The sequence below is a fragment of the Meles meles genome, chromosome X (assembly GCF_922984935.1).
Source record: "Meles meles chromosome X, mMelMel3.1 paternal haplotype, whole genome shotgun sequence".
Lineage (NCBI taxonomy): Eukaryota > Metazoa > Chordata > Mammalia > Carnivora > Mustelidae > Meles > Meles meles.
This window is the reverse complement of record NC_060087.1, coordinates 67,810,534-67,830,627: the sequence shown is the minus strand read 5'-3', so window position 1 is coordinate 67,830,627 and position 20,094 is coordinate 67,810,534. Positions and strand designations below refer to the sequence as shown.

At 36.8% G+C, this 20,094-nt stretch overlaps 1 protein-coding gene across 4 annotated transcripts in view; it reads left to right on the top strand.

The window, feature by feature from the left end:
* The window catches only part of BRWD3 (bromodomain and WD repeat domain containing 3), a 235,373-nt gene that overhangs the window by 160,667 nt on the left and 54,612 nt on the right, over positions 1 to 20,094 (top strand). For all 4 annotated transcript variants that reach the window (XM_045995124.1, XM_045995126.1, XM_045995127.1 and 1 more), the window contains 2 exons: positions 16,295 to 16,402; positions 18,250 to 18,374. In XM_045995124.1, the coding sequence (XP_045851080.1) occupies positions 16,295 to 16,402; positions 18,250 to 18,374 (233 nt within the window). The remainder of the gene's footprint in view (positions 1 to 16,294; positions 16,403 to 18,249; positions 18,375 to 20,094) is intronic.

Sequence of the window (20,094 nt, the reverse complement as noted above, 5' to 3'; positions counted from 1 at the left end):
TGATAGTTTGACTTCTTCTTTGCCGATTTGTATGCCTTTAATTTCTTTTTGTTGTCTGATTGCTGAGGCTAGGACTTCTAGTACTATGTTGAATAGCAGTGGTGATCATGGACATTCCTGCTGTGTTCCTGACCTTAGCAGAAAGGCTCTCAGTTTTTCTCCATTGAGAATGATATTTGCAGTGGGTTTTTCATAGATGGCTTTGATGATATTAAGGTATGTGCCCTCTATCCCTACACTCTGAAGAGTTTTGATCAGGAAGGGATGCTGTACTTTGTCAAGTGCTTTTTCAGCATCTATTGAGAGTATCATATGGTCTTGTTCTTTCTTTTATTAACGTATTGTATCACATTGATTGATTTGTGGATGTTAAACCAACGTTTCAGCCCTGGAATAAATCCCACTTGGTCATGGTGAATAATCTTTTTAATGTACTGTTGGATCCTATTGGCTAGTATTTTGGTGAGAATTTTCACATCTGTGTTCATCAAGGATATTGGTCTGTAGTTCTCTTTTTTGATGGGATCCTTGCCTGGTTTGGGGATCAAGGTGATGCTGTCCTCATAAAATGAGTTTGAAGATTTCCTTCCATTTCTATTTTTTGGAACAGTTTCAGGAGAATAGGAATTAATTCATCTCTAACTATTTGGTAGAATTCCCCTGGGAAGCCGTCTGGCCCTGGGCTCTTGTTTGTTGGGAGATTTTTTTTTTTTTAAAGATTTTATTTATTTATTTGACAGAGAGAGAGATCACAAGTAGGCAGAGAGGCAGGCAGAGAGAGAGGAGGAAGCAGGCTCCCTGCGGATCAGAGAGCCCGATGCGGGGCTCAATCCCAGGACCCTGAGATCATGACCTGAGCCAAAGGCAGCGGCTTAATCCACTGAGCCACCCAGGCGCCCCTGTTGGGAGATTTTTGATGACTGCTTCAATCTCCTTACTGGTTATGGGTCTGTTGAGGTTTTCTATTTCTTCCTGGTTCAGTTGTGGTAGTTTATATGTTTCTAGGAATGCATCCATTTCTTCCAGATTGTCAAATTTGCTGGCGTATAGTTGCTCATAATATGTTCTTGTAATTGTTTATATTTCTTTGGTGTTGGTTGTGATTTCTCCTCTTTCATTCATGATTTTATTTATTTGAGTCCTTTCTCTTTTCTTTGTGGTAAGTCTGTCCAGGGTTTATCAATGTTTATTAATTCTTTCAAAGAACCAGGTCCTAGTTCCATTGATTTGTTCTGTTTTTTTTTTTTTTTTCTTTTTTGGTTTCTATTTCATTGATTTCTGCTCTTATCTTTATTATTTGTCTTCTCCTGCTGGGTTTAGGCTTTTTTTGTTGTTCTTTCTCCAGCTCCTTTAGGTATAGGATTAGGTTGTGTATTGGAGACCTTTCTTGTTTCTTGAGAAAGGCTTGTATCACTATATATTTTCCTCTCAGGATGGCCTTTGCTGTGTCCCACAGATTTCGAACCATTGTGTTTTCATTATCATTTGTCTCCATGAATTTTTTCAATTATTCTTTAATTTCCTGGTTAACCCATTCATTGATTAGAAGGTTGCTTTTTAGTCTCCATGTATTTGGATTCTCTCCATATTTCCTCTTGTGATTGAGTTCTAGCTTCAGAGCACTGTGGTCTGAAAATATGCAGGGAATGATCCCAATCTTTTGATACTGGTTGATACCTGATTTTTGACCCTGTATGTGGTTTATTCTGGAGAATGTTGCACGTGCACTAGAGAAGAATGTGTGTTCTGTTGCTCTGGGATGGAATGTTCTGAATATATCTGTGATGTCCCTCTGGTCCAGTGTGTCATTTAAGGCCTTTATTTCCTTGTTGATCTTTTGCTTGGATGATCTGTCCATGTCAGTGAGGGGATGTTAAAGTCCTCTACTTTTATTGTTTTGTTGTTGATATGTTTCTTTGATTTTGTTATTAATTGGTTTATGTAGTTGGCTGCTCCCGTGTTTAGGGGCATAGATATTTAAAATTGTTAGATCTTCTTGTTGGACAGACCCTTCAAGTATGATATAGTGTCCTTCCTCCTCTCTTATTATGGTCTTTGGCGTAAAATCTAATTGATGTGATATAAGGATTGCCACCCCAGCTTTCCTTTGATTTCCATTAGCATGGTAAATTGTTTTCCACCCCCTCACTTTAAATCAGGAGGTGTCTTTGAATCTAAAATGAGTTTCTTTTAGACAGCATATTGATGGTATTTTGATACCCTGTGTCTTTTGATTGGGGTATTTAGGCCATGTACATTCATAGTAACTATTGAGAGATATGAATTTAGTGCCATTGTATTGCCTATAGGGTGACTGTTACTGTATATTGTCTCTTATCCATTCTGATCTACTACTTTTAGGCTCTCTTTTTGCTTAGAGGACCCCTTTCAATATTTCCTGTAGAGCTGATTTGGTATTTACAAATTCTTTTATGTTTTGTTTGTCCTGGAAGCTTTTTATGTCTCCTTCTATTTTTAATGATAGCCTAGCTGGATATAGTATTCTTGGCTTCATGTTTTTCTCATTTAGTGCTCTGAATGTATCATGCCAGTTCCTTCTGGCCTGCCAGGTCTCTGTGCGTAAGTCTGCTACCAATCTAATATTTTTACCGTTGTATATTACAGTCTTCTTGTCCCGGGCTGCTTTCAGGATTTTCTCTTTGTCACTAAGACTTGTAAATTTTAATATTAGATGATGAGGTGTGGACATATTCTTTTGATTTTGAGGTTTTCTATGCCTCCTGGATTTTGATGCTTGTTCCTTTTGCCATATGAGGGAAATTCTCTACAATAATTCTCTCTAATATACCTTCTGCTCCCCTCTCTCTTTCCTCTTCTGGAATCCCAGTTATTCTAGTGTTGTTTCATCTTATGGTATCACTTATCTCTTGAATTCTCCCCTTGTGGTCCAGTACTTGTTTGTCTCTCTTTTGCTTAGCTTCTTTATTCGCTGTCATTTGGTGTTCTATATCAATAATTCTCTCTTCTGCCTCATTTGTCCTAGCAGTAAGAGCCTCCATTTTTGATTGCACCTCATTAATAGCTTTTTTTATTTCAACTTGGTTAGATTTTAGTTCTTTTATTTCTCCAGAAAGGGCTTTTATTTCTCCAGACCAGGTTTCTCTAATATCTTCCATGTCTTTTTTGAGCCCAGCTAGCACCCTGAGAATTGTCATTCTGAACTCTAGATCTGACATATTGCCAGTGTTTGTCTTGAATAGGTCCTTGGCCTTTGGTACTGCATATTGTTCTTTTTTTTGTGGTGAGTTTTTCTGCCTTGTCATTTTATCCATATAAGAATATATGAAGGAGTGAATAAAATGCTAAAAGCGTGGCAAAGATCCCAGTAAAATATGCTTTCACCAAATCAGAAGAGACCCCAAATCATGGGGGGAAGAATGGGAGTAAAACGAAGTTCAGGAAAAAAAATTAAATAAATAAATAAATAAATAAAAATAATAAAGAAAAAATATAAAACAGAATATATATATATATTAGACTAGTGAATAGAACAGGGTCACCCACTTAAATTTGGGAGTAGTTTGGTCTCTTAGGAGAAGAATAAATGAAACAAGATGGGATTGGGAGGGAGACAAACCATAAGTGACTCTTAATCTCACAAAACAAACTGGGGGTTGCTGGGGGGAGGTGGGTGTGGGAGAGGGGGAGGTGGGTTATAGACATTGGCGAGGGTATGTGCTATGGTGAGTGCTGTGAAGTGTGTAAACCTGGCGATTCACAGACCTGTACCCCTGGGGATAAAAATACATTATATGTTTGGGGCGCTTGGGTGGCTCAGTTGGTTAACCCGCTGCCTTCGGCTCAGGTCATGATCTCAGGTCCTGGGATCAAGCCCCGCATCGGGCTCTCTGTTCAGCAGGGAGCCTGCTTCCCCCCCTTCCCTCTGCCTGCCTCTCTGCCTACTTGTGATCTCTATCTGTCAAATAAATAAATAAAATCTTTAAAAAAAATACATTATATGTTTATAAAAAAAAAAAATTGGAAGGGGAGGCAAACCGTAAGAGACTATGGACCCTGAAAAACAACCTGAGGGTTTTGAAGGGGCGGGGGTGGGAGGTTGGGGGAACCAGGTGGTGGGTAATAGGGAGGGCACATATTGCATGGAGCACTGGATATTGTGCAAAAAAAAAATGAATACTGTTTGGCTGAAAAAAATAAATAAAAAAAATAAGAAACAAAAAATTTAAAAAAAAAGAAGAAACTACCATCCAAAATTTAAAGAATGAAAAACATATATAAGGGTAAACATGGTGAAGGGATGGAATATGACTATAAAGATGAAATTTTTTTAAAAATTTCTAAAAAAGGTGTTGATAAGATTAGTTATTTGGAAGAATAAAGAAAAAGAAAGTGGAGAGAATTTTCTCAGGCTGGAGACTAGAACAAAGCCCTGTGCTAGATTAGGGTATATTTTGATCTGTTAGAAGAAGTTGTATTCCAAAATTTTTTTAGAAGAAAAATCCTATCTGTATACAAAAAATACAAAAAAAGAAGTTGTATTCCAAAATTTTTTTAGAAGAAAAATCCTATTTGTATACAAAAAATAAAGTTAGATAAAATGAAGAAAAATGAAGAAAAATATATGACTATAGTAACAACAGTTCAAAAAAATTTTAGATTCAAAAAAGATTTTTTTTGGAAGGTATTGTTAAGATAAACTAGTTAAAAAATATTAAAAGAGGAAAGGGTAAAAGTTATACAAAATTTAGCAAAATAAAAAAATAAAATTAAAAATATTAATTAACTTTGCAAGATTAAAAAATCATGGCGACAAAACCATGAATTCCATCCTTTCCTTTCTCCTCCTCTGAAATTCCGCTGTTCTCCTTGGTAAGTGAACTTGGTCTTGGCTGGATTTCTTCCTGATCTTTTGGGGGAAGGGCCTGTTGTAGTGATTCTCAAGTGTCTTTGTCTGAGGCAGTATTACACTGCTCTTACCAGGGGCCAGGCTAAGTAATCTGCTTGGGTTCGCTTTCGGGAGCTTTTGTTCTCTGAACAATTTCCAGAGTTCAGAGGACGGGAATGAAAATGGCGGCCTCCCAGTCTCTGGCCTGGACAAGCCGAGAGCTGGGGCCCCACTCTTCAGTGCATCTTCGGAGAAAAGTGCTCAATCATTCCTGTCTCCCTGGCCTCCGGCTGCACTCCGAGCTCATCCAGCCTGTGACCAAGCGTCTCTGTCTCGGCACACAGCCTCTCCTGGCATCTCCAAACCACGCAGATCCCTGCACTCTTCCAGGGGTGTCTCTCCAGATCTTGTGGGATCCCCACTTACAGAGCTGTGGCCTTTGCCACAGATCACAATTTAAGGTAACCCCGAGTTGAGAGCTCACTCCTCGGCTCCGTCTCTGTAGCTGGCTTCCCTGCTCTAATACCTGTGAGCTCTCTGACACTCAGACACCCCCGATCCTTCTGTGACCCCGCTGGACCTGAAACCACGCTGTCCCCGAGTGGGATTCACCTGGTTTCGTCTCTGGTGATGTCTCTCAGTGGAGCAGACTTCTAAAAGTTCAGACTTTGTGGTCTGTTGCTCCGCCGCTTGCCGGGAGCCGGCCCCTCCCCCCGCGGTCTATCTTCCCATTGCTTTGGATTCACTTCTCTGCAGGTCCTACCTTTCAGAATGTGGTCGATTTTCTGTTTCTAGAATTGCTGCTCTTCTTCTCTTCAATCTCCTGTTGGTTTGTAGGTGTTTGGAACGTCTTAATAAGCTATCTACCTGATCTCCTGCTATCTGATGTTGTCTCAGCCTGCTACTTCTCCACCATCTTGACTCCTCCTCCATGATCAAGTAGTCTTATACTTACTTGCTGATTATTTTTTGTTTCCTTTCATAATTTTGTCTTCAAATAAGTATTGAAATTAGGAGCAATGCTTGTTTGTGTGGTTGTTTTAGTAGAACATGCTCTGATGAATGGTTTCTTAAAAAAAAAAAAAACCTAAAGAACTTTTGGCTTATTCAAAATCATTATTTGTTGAACTTATTGCCTATTCTTATGGAGGCTTTAGGGGAGTAATTTTTTTTAAGATTTTATTTTAATCCCAGTTACTTGATATATAGTTTTATATTAGTTTATTTCAAGTATGCAATATATTTATTCAATACTTTCATATAATACCTGGTGCTCATCACAAGTGTACACCTTAACCACTAGCACCTATATAACCCATCCCCCTACCTCCCCTCTAGTAACTATCAGTTTGTTCTCCATAGTTAAGTCTCTTTCCTGATTTCCCTTGCTCTTTTTTTTCCTTTTGCTACTTTGTTTTATTTCTTAAATTCCACATATGAGTGAATTCATATGTTATTTGTATTTCCCTGACTGACTTATTTCACTTACCATAATATTTTCTAGGTAAGTCTATGTCCTTGAATATGGCAAAATTCCATTCTTTTCAGTGTCTGAGTAATATTCCATTGTGTATGGATAAAGCTGTATCCATACATAAGTCGGTGGACACATGAGTTGTTTCCACAATTTGGCCTTTGTGCATAATACCATAATGAACATTGGGGTGCATGTATCCACTTACATTAGTATTTTTTTATTCTTTAGGCAAATACCTAGTATGTTAAATCCTGTATCCTAGGGTAATTCTATTTCTAACTTTTTCGGGATCCTCCATGCTGTTTTCCACAGTGGCTGCACCACTTTGCATTCCCACCAACAATGCAGAAGGGCGCCTTTTTCTCCACACCCTCGTCAAGACTTGTTTCTTGTGTTGTTGACTGTAGCCATTCTAACTTGTGTGAGGTGGTATCTCATGGTAATTTTGATTATCAGTTCCCCAATGATGAGTAATGTTGAGTATCTTTTCACGGGGGTCTTCTCTGAAAAATTGTCTATTCATATCTTCTGCCTATTTTTCAATTGTATTATTTGTTTTTTGGATGTTGAGTGTTACAACTTCTTTATGTGCTTTAGATATTAACCCTTTACCAGACACATCATTTGCAAATATATTTTCCCATTCTGTGGTTTGCCTTTTAGCTTTGTTGATTGTTTCCTTTGCTGCGCAGAAACATTTTATTTTGATGTGGTCCTAATGGTTTATCTTTGCTTTTGTTTCCCTTGACTCAGGAAACATATGTAGAAAGAAGTTGCTATACCAGTGTCAAAGAAGTTAGTGCCTACATTCTCTTCTAGAATTTTTATGATTTGAGGTCTTACATTTAGGTCTTTAATCCATTTGGAATTTATTTTTGGTTTTGGGTATATGAAAGTTGTCCAGTTTCATTATTTTGTATGTTTCTGTTCAGTTTTCCCAACACCATTTGTTGAAGAGACTGTCTTTTTCTTTCTTATTTTTTAAGATTTTATTTATTTATTTGACAGACGAGATCACAAGTAGGCAGAGAGGCAGGCAGAGAGAGAGGAGGAAGCAGGCTCACCGCTGAGCAGAGAGCCTGATGCGAGGCTCGATCCCGGGACTTTGGGATCATGACCTGAGCCAGAGGCAGAGGCTTAACCCACTGAGCCACCCAGGCGCCCCAAGAGACTTTCTCCCATAGGATATTCTTTCCTCCTTTGTCAAATATTACTTGATCATGTAGTTCTGGATGTATTTTGGGGTTTTCTATTGATCTACATATCTGATTTTGTGCCAATACCGTATTATTTTGATTACTCCAGCTTTATAATAAAAATTGAAGTCTGAAATTGCGATTCATCCAGCTTTGCTTATATTTTGCAAAGTAGCTTTGGCTATTTGGGGGTCTTCTGCGGTTCCATAGAAATTTTATGATTCTTTGTTCCAGTTCTGTGAAGAATGCTGATAGTATTTTGATATGGATAGCATGAAATGTGTAGGCTATGTTGGGTACTGTAGACATTTTAATAATATTTTTATCATGAATGGAGGCTGTAGTTTGTTAAATGCTTTTTTCTGCATCTGTTGAAATGATCAGGTTTATAAAGAGTTAAGATAGTAGAGTAGTGGGGGTACCCTATGTTTGCCTTGCCTCTTGAGCACAGATAGATAAATACTGGGTCATTCCAAAAGCCCACAAAATCAATCTGAGGACTGATTGCACAATTTGCACAAATTGCACAACTAGAGGGAGAAAAGAGGCCACATTATGGAAGCACAGACAGACTTTAATGAACAGCACAGTGCCCACAGTGGAGGCTGGAGCTGCATGCACTAAACCCTGTCCCTCTGAGCTCTGTAGGTGCTTTTATCCTAAGGTAAGCTTGCCTGAGAACCAGAGCAACAGGCACCTCCCCCAGAAAATCAACACAAACCACCCTGCCCTCACCAAGTCTACTGACCATAGAGTGTGGCAAAACTTAAGATCTAGTGAAAATTGGATCTAGCTTATTTTAAAATGCTGACCAGAGCAAACCTAGCTAAAACTCTGTGCACTGGACAAGGTCCAAACACTCCCTACTGCAGGCAAGAAGAAATGATGCAGAGGACTAACATAAGGGAAAGAGCAGCCAAAACACACCTGCAGAGTGCATACAACAGACACAGAAATATTTCCTGAAGTACCAGGCCCTGGTCAATATATGATATTTTCTTCATATAGCCATTACTCTCAGGAACAGGCTTTCCTAAGAGACAGAAGACAGAGACCTAGGCAACATGCCACATTGGGGGAATTCATACCCAAAGAAGTAACAAGATCATGGCCAAGGATCTAATCAAAACAGATATAATATGCCTGAACTAGAATTTGAGACAACAATCATAAGGGTAGTAGTTGGGCTTGAGAAAACCATAGAAGACACTAGAGAGTCCCTTACTGCAGACTCAAAAACTAGTCAGGCTGAAATAAAAAATGTTATAACTGAGATATGAAACAGATTGGATGTAATGAAAAGGATGGAAGAAGAGGAACGAGTAAGTGGTATAGAAGATAAAATTGTGGAAAAGAGTCAAGCTGAAAATAACAGTGAAAGGAAAATATTGGATCATCAGTGCAGACTTCAGGAACCCAGTGACTCCATAAAGCATAGTAACATTCATGTCATAGGTGTCATAGAAGAAGAAGAAGAAGGGGGAAAGGGGGTGGAAGGTGTTTTGAGGAAATTATAACTGAACACTTCCCTAAAATGTGAAAGGAAACAAACATCCAAATCTAGGAGGCACAGAAGACTCCTATTAAAATAAACAAAAGCAGGCCAAAATGAAGACATCATAGTAAAATTTATAAAATATTGAGATAAGGAGATCATCTTCAGATCAGCAAGGGAAAAGAAATCCCTAACTTACAAAGGAAGACAATCAGGCTAGCACCAGACTTATCAGCAGAAACATGGCAGGCCAGAAGAGAATGACATGGTATTTTCAATGTGTTGAATGGGAAAAATATGCAGCCAAGAATACTTGATCCAACAAGGCCTTCATTCAGAATAGAAGGAGAAATAAAGAGTTTCCTAGACAAACAAAAACTAAACGGGTCCGTGGACAATATACTAGTCCTGCAAAAAATATTAAAAGGAACTCTTTGAGTGGGAAAGTAAGTCCAAAAGCAACAAAGATTAGACAGGAACAGAGAAAATTTCCAGAAACAATGAGGTAATACAGGTGACACAATGGCACTAAATTTATGTCTGTCAATAATTACTCTGAATGTAAATGGACTAAATGCTCCAATTAAAAGACACAGGGTATCAGAATGAATCAAAAAACAAGACCTATGCATGTGCTACCTACCATAGACTCACTTTAGACCCAAAGACACATACATACTGAAAGTGAAGGGATGGAGAACCATCTATCATACTAATAGCCATCAAAAAAAAGAAAAGAAAAGAAAAGCTGGAGTAAGAATACTTATATCAGACAAACTAGATTTTAAACCAAAGACTACTTAACAAGAGATGAAGAAGGGTACTATATCATAATAAAGGGGTCTATCCAACAAAAAGACCTAGTGCATATAAATATTTATGCTGCCAATTTGAGAGCATCCAAATATATAAATGAATTAATAACAAACATAAAAAACTCAGTGATAATAATACAAGTATATTATGGGACTTTAACATCCCACTTACAGCAATGGACAAATGATCTAAACAGAAAATCAACAAGGAAACAATGTCTTTGAATGGCAGGCTGGATGAGATAAACTTAACAGATATATTCAGAACATTTCATCCTAAAGCAGCAGAATACACATTCTTTTGTGTACACATGGGGTATTCTCCAGAATATACACATACTGGGTTACAAATCAGGCCTCAACAAATAAAAAAGATTGAGATCATACAATGCTTATTTTCTGACCATGCTATGAAACATGAAGTCAACTACAAGAAAAAAATGGAAAGACCACATATACATGGAGGCTAAGGAATATCTTACTAAAAAACAAATGGGTTAACCATGAAATTAAAGAAGAAATAAAGAAATACATGGAAACAAATGAAGATGAAAACACAATAGTCCAAAACTTTTGGGATGCAGAAAAAGCAGTCATAAGAAGGGAGTGTATACAAAACAGGCCTACCTCAAGAAGCAAGGAAATCTCAAATATACAACCTAACCTTATACCTTGAGCAGCTAGAAAAAGAAAAGCAAACAAAGCCTAAAGTAGAAGAAGTCTACTTCTAAAGTCTGCTACTTAAGTCTACTTCTAAAGTAGAAGAAGGTCAGAAGAAGACAGGAAAAAAATAAAGACTAGAGCAGAAAATAAATAATATAGAAACAAAGAAAAACCAGTAAAACAGATCAATGAAACTAGGAGCTGGTTCTTTAAAAGAATTAATAAAATCGGTAAACCCCTAGCCAGAGTTGTCAAAAAGAAAAGAGAAAGGACCCAAATAAATAAAATCATGAATGAAAGAGGAGAAATCACAACACCACAAAAATATTTTAAAAAAATATAAGAGAGTATTGTGAAAAATTGTATGGCCCAAATTGGGAAATATAGAAGAAATGGATAAATTCCTAGAAACACATAAACTATCAAAACTGAAATAAGGAACAAATAGAAAACTTGAAGAGACCAAAACCACCAAAAAATTGAATCAGTAATCACAAATCTAACAAACAAAAGTCCAGGGCCAGATGGCTTCACAGGGAAATTCTACCAGTCATTTGAAGAAGAGTTAATACCCATTTTCCTCAAACTTTTGCAAAAATAGAAATTGAAGGAAAACTTCCAGACTCATTTTACAAGGCCAGGCTTGCCTTGATTCCAAAATCAGACAAAGACCCCACTACAGGGTGCCTGGGTGGCTAAATCGGTTAAGCACTAACTCTTAGTTTCAGTTGAAGTGATGATCTCAGAGTTGTGAGTTTGATTCCTACTTTGGACTCCACGCTCAGTGTCGAGTCTGTTTGTCCCTCTCCCTCTTCTCCTCCCCCTGCTCTCTCTCTTAAAAAGAAAAAAAAAAAAAGACTAAAATGGAGAAGTGGAGAAGTACAAGCCTGTATCCCTGATGAACATGGATGCAAAAATTCTCAAGAAGATGCTAGCAGATTGACTCCAACAATACATTAAAAGAATATTCACCACAATAAAGTGGGATTTATTCCTGGGCTGCAAGGGTAATGAAATATTTATAAATGAATCAACATGATAGCACCATATTAATAAAAGAAAGAATAAGAACATATGACCTCTCAATAGATTCAGAAAAAGCATATGACAAACCATGGCATCTTTTCTTGAAAAAAACCCTCAACAAAGTAGGGATAGAGGGAACATACCTCAACATCACAAAAGCCTTATGTGAAAGACCCACTGCTAATACCATCAATGGGGAAAAACAGTTTTTCCTTTTCAGTCAGGAAGAAGACGGGGATGGATGTCCAGTCTCATCACCATTATTTGACATACCTGGAAGTCCTAGCACAGGAAATAGACCAAAAAATTTCATAAAAAGCATCCAACTCAGTGAGGAAGAACTAACTTTCACTATTCACAAATGTCATAATACTGTGTAGGAAGCCCAAAGGACCCCACTAAAAATTCCTCGAACTGGTACATGAATTCAATAAAGTTGAAGGATACACAGTCAATGTATAGAAACATTTTGTATTTCTATACACCATAATTAAGCAGGAGAAAGAAATCAAGGAATCCATCCCATTTACCAAAAACCAAAAGATACTTATGAATAAACCTAACCACAGAAGTAAGAGATCTGCACTATGAAAGCTAGAATAATTATGAAAGAAATTGAAGAGGACACAGAGAAATTGAAAAATATCCCATGCTCATGGGTTGGAAAAACTAGTATTGTTAAAATGTGTATACTACCCAAAGCAACCTATACATTTAATGCAATCCCTATCAAAATACTACAAGCATTTTTCACTGAGCAAGAACAAACAATCCTAAAACTAGTATGGAACCACAAAAGACTCCAAATAACCAAAGGAATCTTGAAAAAGAAAAGCAAACTTGGAGGCCTCACAATTCCAGACTTCAAGCTGTATTACAAAGCTGTAGCAATGTTGACAGTCTGTGACTGGCACAAAAACAGACACATAGATCAGTTGTACATAGTAGAGAACCCAGAAATGAACCCAGAACTAGATGGCCAACTAATCTTTGACAAAGCAGAGAGACTATCCCATGGAAAAAAGACAGTCGCTTCAACTTATGGTGTTGGGAAAACTGGAGAGCAACATGCAAAAGAATGAAACTGGACCGCTTTCGTACACCAGATGTTAAACTAAAATCAAAATGGGTTAAAGACTTAAATATGAGACAGGAATCCATCACATTCCTAGAGGAGAACAAGGGAGAAGCGTCTTTGTCATCAGCCATAGCAACTTCTTTCTAGACAAGTTTTAGGAGGCAAGGGAAAGAAAAGCAAAAATGAACTATTGGGACTTCTTCAAGTTAAAATCTTCTTCACAGCAAAGGAAGAAATCAACAAAACTAAAAGGCAACCCACAGAATGGAAGAAGATATTTGTAAATGACATACCTGATAAAGGGTTATTATCCATAATATATAAAGAACTAACAAAAAGAACACCCAAAAAGCCAAATAATCCAGGTAAGAAATGGGCAGAGCACATGAATAGACATTTTTCCAAACAAGATCTTCAGAAGTCTGACATGTGTTAAAATATTCAACATCACTCATGATCAGGGAAGTGCAAATCAAAACCACAATGAGATACCATCTCACACTCGTCAGAATGGCTAAAATTAACAACTTAAAAACAACAGATGTTGGAGAGGATGCGGAGAAAGGGGAACCCTCTTGCACTGTTGGTGGGAATGGAAATTGATATAGCCACTCTGGAAAACAGTATGGAGGTCTCTCAAAAAGTTGAACATAGAGGGGTGCCTGGGTGGCTCAGTGGGTTAAGCCGCTGCCTTCCGCTCAGGTCATGATCTCAGGGTCCTGGGATCGAGCCCCGCATCGGGCTCTCTGCTCAGCGGGAAGCCTACTTCCTCCTCTCTCTCTCTGCCTGCCTCTCTGCCTACTTGTGATCTCTCTCTGTGTGTCAAATAAATAAATAAAATCTTTAAAAAAAAGTTGAAAATAGAACTACCCTAAGACTGAAGATTTCTACTAGGTATTTATCTAAAAGATACAGAATTACTGATTCAAGGAGCACTTGTATCCCAGTGTTTATAGCAGCATTATCAATAATAATAGCCTAATTATGGAAAGTGACCAAATGGCCTTTGATGAATGGGTAGAGAAGAAGTGGCATGTGTGTATAATGTACTATTACTCAGTCATCAAAAAGAATGATATTTGGCCATTTGCAGCAATATGGATGGAGCTAGAGTGTATTATGCTAAGTGAAATAAGTCAGATAAATACAAATACTATATGGTTTCACTCATATGTGGAATTTAAGAAACAAAGCAGATAAACATATGGGAAGGAAGACATTAAATCTATTTATTTATTTATTTATTCATTTATTTATTTATTTTTAAAGATTTTATTTATTTATTTGACAGACAGAGATCACAAGTAGGCAGAGAGGCAGGCAGAGAGAGAGAGGAAGGGAAGCAGGCTCTCCACTGAGCAGAGAGCCCAATGCGGGGCTCGATCCCACGACACTGGGATCATGACCTGAGCCGAAGGCAGAGGCTTTAACCCACTGAGCCACCCAGGTGCCCCAAGACATTGAATTTACATGTAAAAATGTGAAATCTTTTTTTTTTTTTTTTTGCATTTACATGTCTCCATACTTCCTATATTCCTACCTTCTTCAGTGAGGCCTATTCTCTACCTTTAGTTTTGGAGTTTGTTCTTTCATTCCTGAGATCTATTTCTGGGATATTTAGGATGATTTGAGAGTTATCTAGTTGTGTTTTGGGGACCATGCAAGCCTAGGGTCATCCTACTCGGCTGCCATCTTCCTCTAAGGGGAGTAATTTTTAATTAATTTTCGGAGACTTTATAAGATGTGAGGAACTTGTATGGCTCAGTCAGTTAAGTATCTGACTCTTGATTTTGACCCAGATCATGGTCTCATTTATGAAATTGAACCCCATTGAACTGAGATTGAACCTCAGTAGGGAGTCTTCTTTGAGATTCTCTCTCCCTCTGCCCACTCCCCCTGCTCATGCTCTCTCTCTCTCTAATAAATAAATAAATAAGTCTGTACAAAAAGACCACTTTATAAGGCAACACAAGGATATGTATCTTCTTTGATATTATGAGACTCCTCTCTATAGGATCATATTTATCTTGGTGGAATCACTAAACTTAGCACATGCTTATATGCTTCAAGACTAGTGTGTATTAGGTAATGACAGTTGTTCAGATAATGGAGGAGGTATATAAGTGAATTAGTGAAATACATAAATAATGTTTTTAAAGAACTCATAAAACTCATACTTTTTATAAAATCAGCTCTTAATGACAGCATTACTTTTTACTTTAAATGTTAAACCCTCATTATTTTGCCTGGACTGGCCATACCCACAGATCATTGCCTTTGAAAATGCTCATTTGCCAAAGTCTAACTTAAATGCCAACTTCTCCTGCTTGCCATTTGCCTACCACTCTTTCCTCCTGAGCTTTCCCACCTAATTTATTTATCTCTTATGATACTTGGTATATTCTGCCTTATTTTATGGGCCCAGCACGCTTCCGCTGTGCGACTCTGCTTATTCTGCCTTATTTTATACTCACATGTCTGCCTATATCCTTGACGGAATGGATTTTATTTTGATATGTTAACCACAGCACCTAATGCCTTATACACACGTTCAATCAATATATGTTGAATACAGAAATAAATATATAATCAATGATATCTGAATAACATGTTTATTATTGATATTTTACCCTTATAATTATGTTTATATAATGGTATTTAAATCTTTTTAGTGTTCTACTTGTGTTTTTAAGTATTAAAATTTCTGACTTAGACACTGTTGATTGGGGGTGCCTGGGTGGCTCAGTTGATTAAGTGTCTGCCTTCAGCTCATGTCATGATCTCAGGGTCCTGGGATCAAGTCCCACATCAGGCTCCCTGCTCAGTGGGAAGCCTGCTTCTCATTCTCTTACTCCCACTGCTTATGTTCCCTCTCTCACTATTTCTCTCTCTCTCTGGGTCAAATAAATAAATAAATCTTTAAAAAATAAAAATTAAAAAAAGACACCGTTGATTGGTAGAGTAGGCCAGTGTATTTTTTAAATCTCAGTATTTTTCAATGTTACATTCTTTTTAATTTTATTAACTCTACTACCACTTTAAAATTATTGAGAACAAGAAACCTTTTTTAACGAATCAGAATATGAATGCTGTCCTAAGAGGTGAAATGTGTTAACTAAGCACTTGAATTCATTTTCTTTCCATAATATGCCAGTTCTGATATTAATTCTTAAAAATAAAAATTCTAGTCTGTTTGGAAATTGCTCTATTTAGAAGCCTGTGGTTAGAATTTTATATATGTGTATATATATATATATATATATGTGTGTACACACACACACATACATACATACATACAAAAAATGTGTAGGCTGACTATTAAAATATTGATGTTTAGAATGTTAATTGCAGTTTGAAATATAGTACTTTAAAATATGACCAGTGTTCTGTACAATTTTGTCATTGATCCCTGTTTCTTCAGAAATTTTTGAACCAGCTAGGGGGAAAAAATTGTGTATACAGTGTCTATTTATATACAGTACTTAGTGCAGGGCAACACAGTTATGAGTACTGATTGAACATTATTTAATGATGACAAATACCTTTATTATACATTTTTAAAAATTATAAATATGTTTGTTTTAAACAGAAGAAGACATTTATAAGAGTATATATTGGGATATATAGAGTTGTTAAATAAGATGCTGCTGTTTAATAGCATATGTTTTTTGTTTTAGCTTATCTATTTCAGGCAAGGACATGAAGCTTATGTGCGGGCTGTAAGGAAATCAAAAATATACAGCCTTAATTTACAAAAACAGCCATGGAATAAAATGGATCTCAGGGTAAATTTGACATATTCATAAGTGTGCAGTTGAAATAACTTTGGAATTAAGTTACTTGCTTATATGTTTTTGTGTCATAAATATTTCAGTGTTGATTGTGTGTCTAAGATAACATGATGTACCAATTGAGTGTTATGGGTCATATTTTATGTTTCCCAAAATTTGTATGCTACCTGTTGTCTTGATTATTTGACCTAATTTCCTTCAAGCTTCAAATTATCTAGTGTATATACCTTTCTGTATTTGGAGCAGAACAGTAGTTCCCTGGTATGGATATTTTCCTCAGCAGCTTTGTACATTCTGGAAGCTCTGTAAGCTGACTACATGTGTGGACTACAGATATCCTTGAGGTTACAGTGATTTAAGATATTAGTAAATATAAATCCCAAGAAACTCAGAATTTTATGGTGTTTTATGGATTACCTATTTTGATATATTACCTTATAGCTACATTGTATTAAGTAAGATAGATGTGTTTATTTTTAGAGGAGTTTTCTCTGACTATAAATACATATTCATTCATTCATCCATATATACATAAATACATACAAAGAAACAGATATAAGTATACATACACCATCATTTCTAGTTAGGTTTATGGGTGTTTTCTTCTTTTATTTTTCCAAGTTGGAGAAAAAGAGACTAAAGAGCAATTTTAGAGTGGTTTCCAGGTAAATGAAGGATTGTTGTGTGATGATATTTAGCAGGAAGGATACATGAAAGCAGGTATATTTATTTAAATAAAGATATAGACACTTGTAAAATATTACATTAAGGTTGTAAGGTACCAAAGTTTCTTATCAAGTGATCTTTACACAGTCATCTCCTGGTAGTGATACCACCATCTATTCTGAATAAGGTGAAAGCTGAATTGTGGTGGTTGTTTTTTTTTTTTTAATCAAGAATGAATAAAACATGATTTTTTCATTTTTTAAATTCTAACATTGTGGCTCTAGGAAATTATAGGAGGCAGCATTTGTGTGGGTGCAAGAGTGTGGGTTTTGGAATATAACCTGAATTTCAATCCAGATCTGATATATATATACACATACCCAAGTACATAACTTTAAGCAAGTTACTATACCAATGAGGTTCAGTTTTGTCATCTGTTAAGTGTTACTAATAATCAGTTACAATGGTGGTTTGTAAAATAATATTGTGGACATTAAAAAAATATAAGTCCTTTCTCCAAATATATACATACATTTCTACCTGCCTTCTTATATACTGTATTTCTGCTGGAGGAGTAATTCTTAACTAAGAATCTTAACGATCATCAAATGTCAGTTGCCCTAATATAAAATACTTAACATTTGGGCTCTTAAGCAGACCATTACTGATTTTGGTTTCCTTTCTTTCATTTTTCTCCCTCTTTGTCATTCTTGTCTTTCTCCGTCTCTCTCTGTTTCTCTGTACCTCTACCTCTTTCCACTCCTTATCTCTCTCTTCCTCCCCTCCCCACTCCTCTCTCCCTTCCCTACTTCCTCACTAGTTACTTGATTTTTAACTCCCCTGGGGAGTTCTTTCAAAATATGCATGACTAACCTTGTACCCCAGACCTACTGAATTCAATTCTATAGGAATAGGGTTTAAGAATATGAATTTTTAAAATGTTCTTAAGGGTATTCTGTTGCTTATCCTTGGTTTAGAGTCCTGCATTATGCTACAGCCTGCTATTAAGTATTAAGGGTCAATAACCATGTCTTATTGTCTTTAGCACTTAGTGGAATGCTTAATATTTGGTGGCTATTCAGATAATTTTTAATTGTTTGAAAAATAGTGAAATAATGAATGTCAGGCAATTATTTATATTGAAAGTAATAATTTATTGGTATTCTCATGAATAGGAACAAGAATTTGTTAAGATTGTAGGAATCAAATATGAGGTTGGACCACCTACACTATGTTGCTTGAAGCTTGCATTTCTGGACCCCATTTCAGGCAAAATGACTGGAGAATCTTTTTCCATTAAGTGAGTAGCTATCTCTATTTGTGTCTGTATGTCTGTGTGTTTTAATCCCTATCATGTATTCTGTGGAGTACAGGCTTTAAAGTTCCAAAGACCTGATGAGCACTGGGTGTATACGCAACTAATGAATCATTGAACACTACATCAAAACGAATGATGTACTATATGTTGGCTAATTAAATTTAAATTTAAAAAATAAATAAATAAAGTCCAGGGTTTAATGTTTAATTTCTGGTTTGTTTCTCCACATAACTGTGTGTGTGTGTGTGTGTATATATATAGATATAAAAACTTGCATGTGTATGCATGCATGTGTGTAGCTAATATATATGTAATGTAGTGTGTGTGTGTGTGTGTGTGTGTGTGTGTGTGTGTGTGTGTGTGTATACAGTTAACCCTTGATCAGTGTAAGGGATTATGGGCACTGACTCCCACACAGTTGAAAATCTGCATATATGTAGCTTTTGATTCCCCAAAATTTTACTAATAGCCAGTTGTTGAGCAGAAGCCTTACTGATAACAAAAACTTTTGACTAATAGGTATTGTATTTAGTATTCTTACAATAAAGTAAGCTAGAGAAAATGAAACATTGTTAAGAAAATCATAAAGGATGGGATGCCTGGGTAGATCAATCAATTAAGCATCTGCTTTTGGCTCAGGTCATGATCCCAGTGGGATCCAGTCCCGCACTGGGCTCCCTGCTCAACAGGGAACCTGCTTCTGCCCGCTCTGCCTGCTCTACCTGCCACTTTCCCTGTTTGTGCTCTATCTCTGACAAATGAAAAAAAAATCTAAAAAAAAAGAGAAAAAGAAGAAAATCGTAAGGGAGAGAAAATATATTTACAGTACTATATTTATTGAAAAAAATCTGCATATGGACCTGCACAGTTCAAACCCATATTGTTCAAGGGTCAATTGGAGATTTTATATATATATTATATATGAGTGTGGTTGAGACATGGTAGTTGCTTTTATTTCTGTTAATAATAATAGGAATAGCTAATCAGTGGCTTGTTTCTTAAAGTTTGAAATCTAAGGAGATGAAAGAACATCATTTCATACCTTTCTTAAAGAGGTGTTTTTTTTTTTTAAAGATTTTATTTACTTATTTGACAGACAGAGATCACAAGTAGGCAGAGAGGCAGGTAGAGACAGAGAGGAGGAAGCAGGCTTCCTGCTGAGCAGAGAGCCCGATGTGGGGCTTGATCCCAGGACCCTGGGATCACGACCTGAGCTGAAGGCAGAGGCTTTAACCCACTGAGCCACCCACGTGCCCCCTTAAAGAGGTCTTAATATATAATACCTTATACTAAGCTTTAAGGATCTTCACTGGTGTCTTTATATTTTTGAAGTGATACAGTAGTAGGTGGGGGACTCCCAAACAAATAAAGGCAGATGGAGTTTAATTAAAGCCATTTGCAGAAACCTTGAGGCTGTCAACAGTTTTTTTAATTTTTTTTTTAAGATTTTATTTATTTATTTGACAGACAGAGATCACAAGTAGGCAGAGGCAGGCAGAGAGAGAGAAGGGGAAGCAGGCTCCCCACTGAGCAGAGAGCCCGATGTGGGGCTCGATCCCTGGACCCCGGGATCATGACCTGCGCGGAAGGCAGAGGTTTCAACCCACTGAGCCACCCAGGCGCCCTTTCAACAGTTTTTAAATGGCTCCACATTAAACATATATCTCTGGATATTTAGTGACATATGGTACTCTATTTGTAT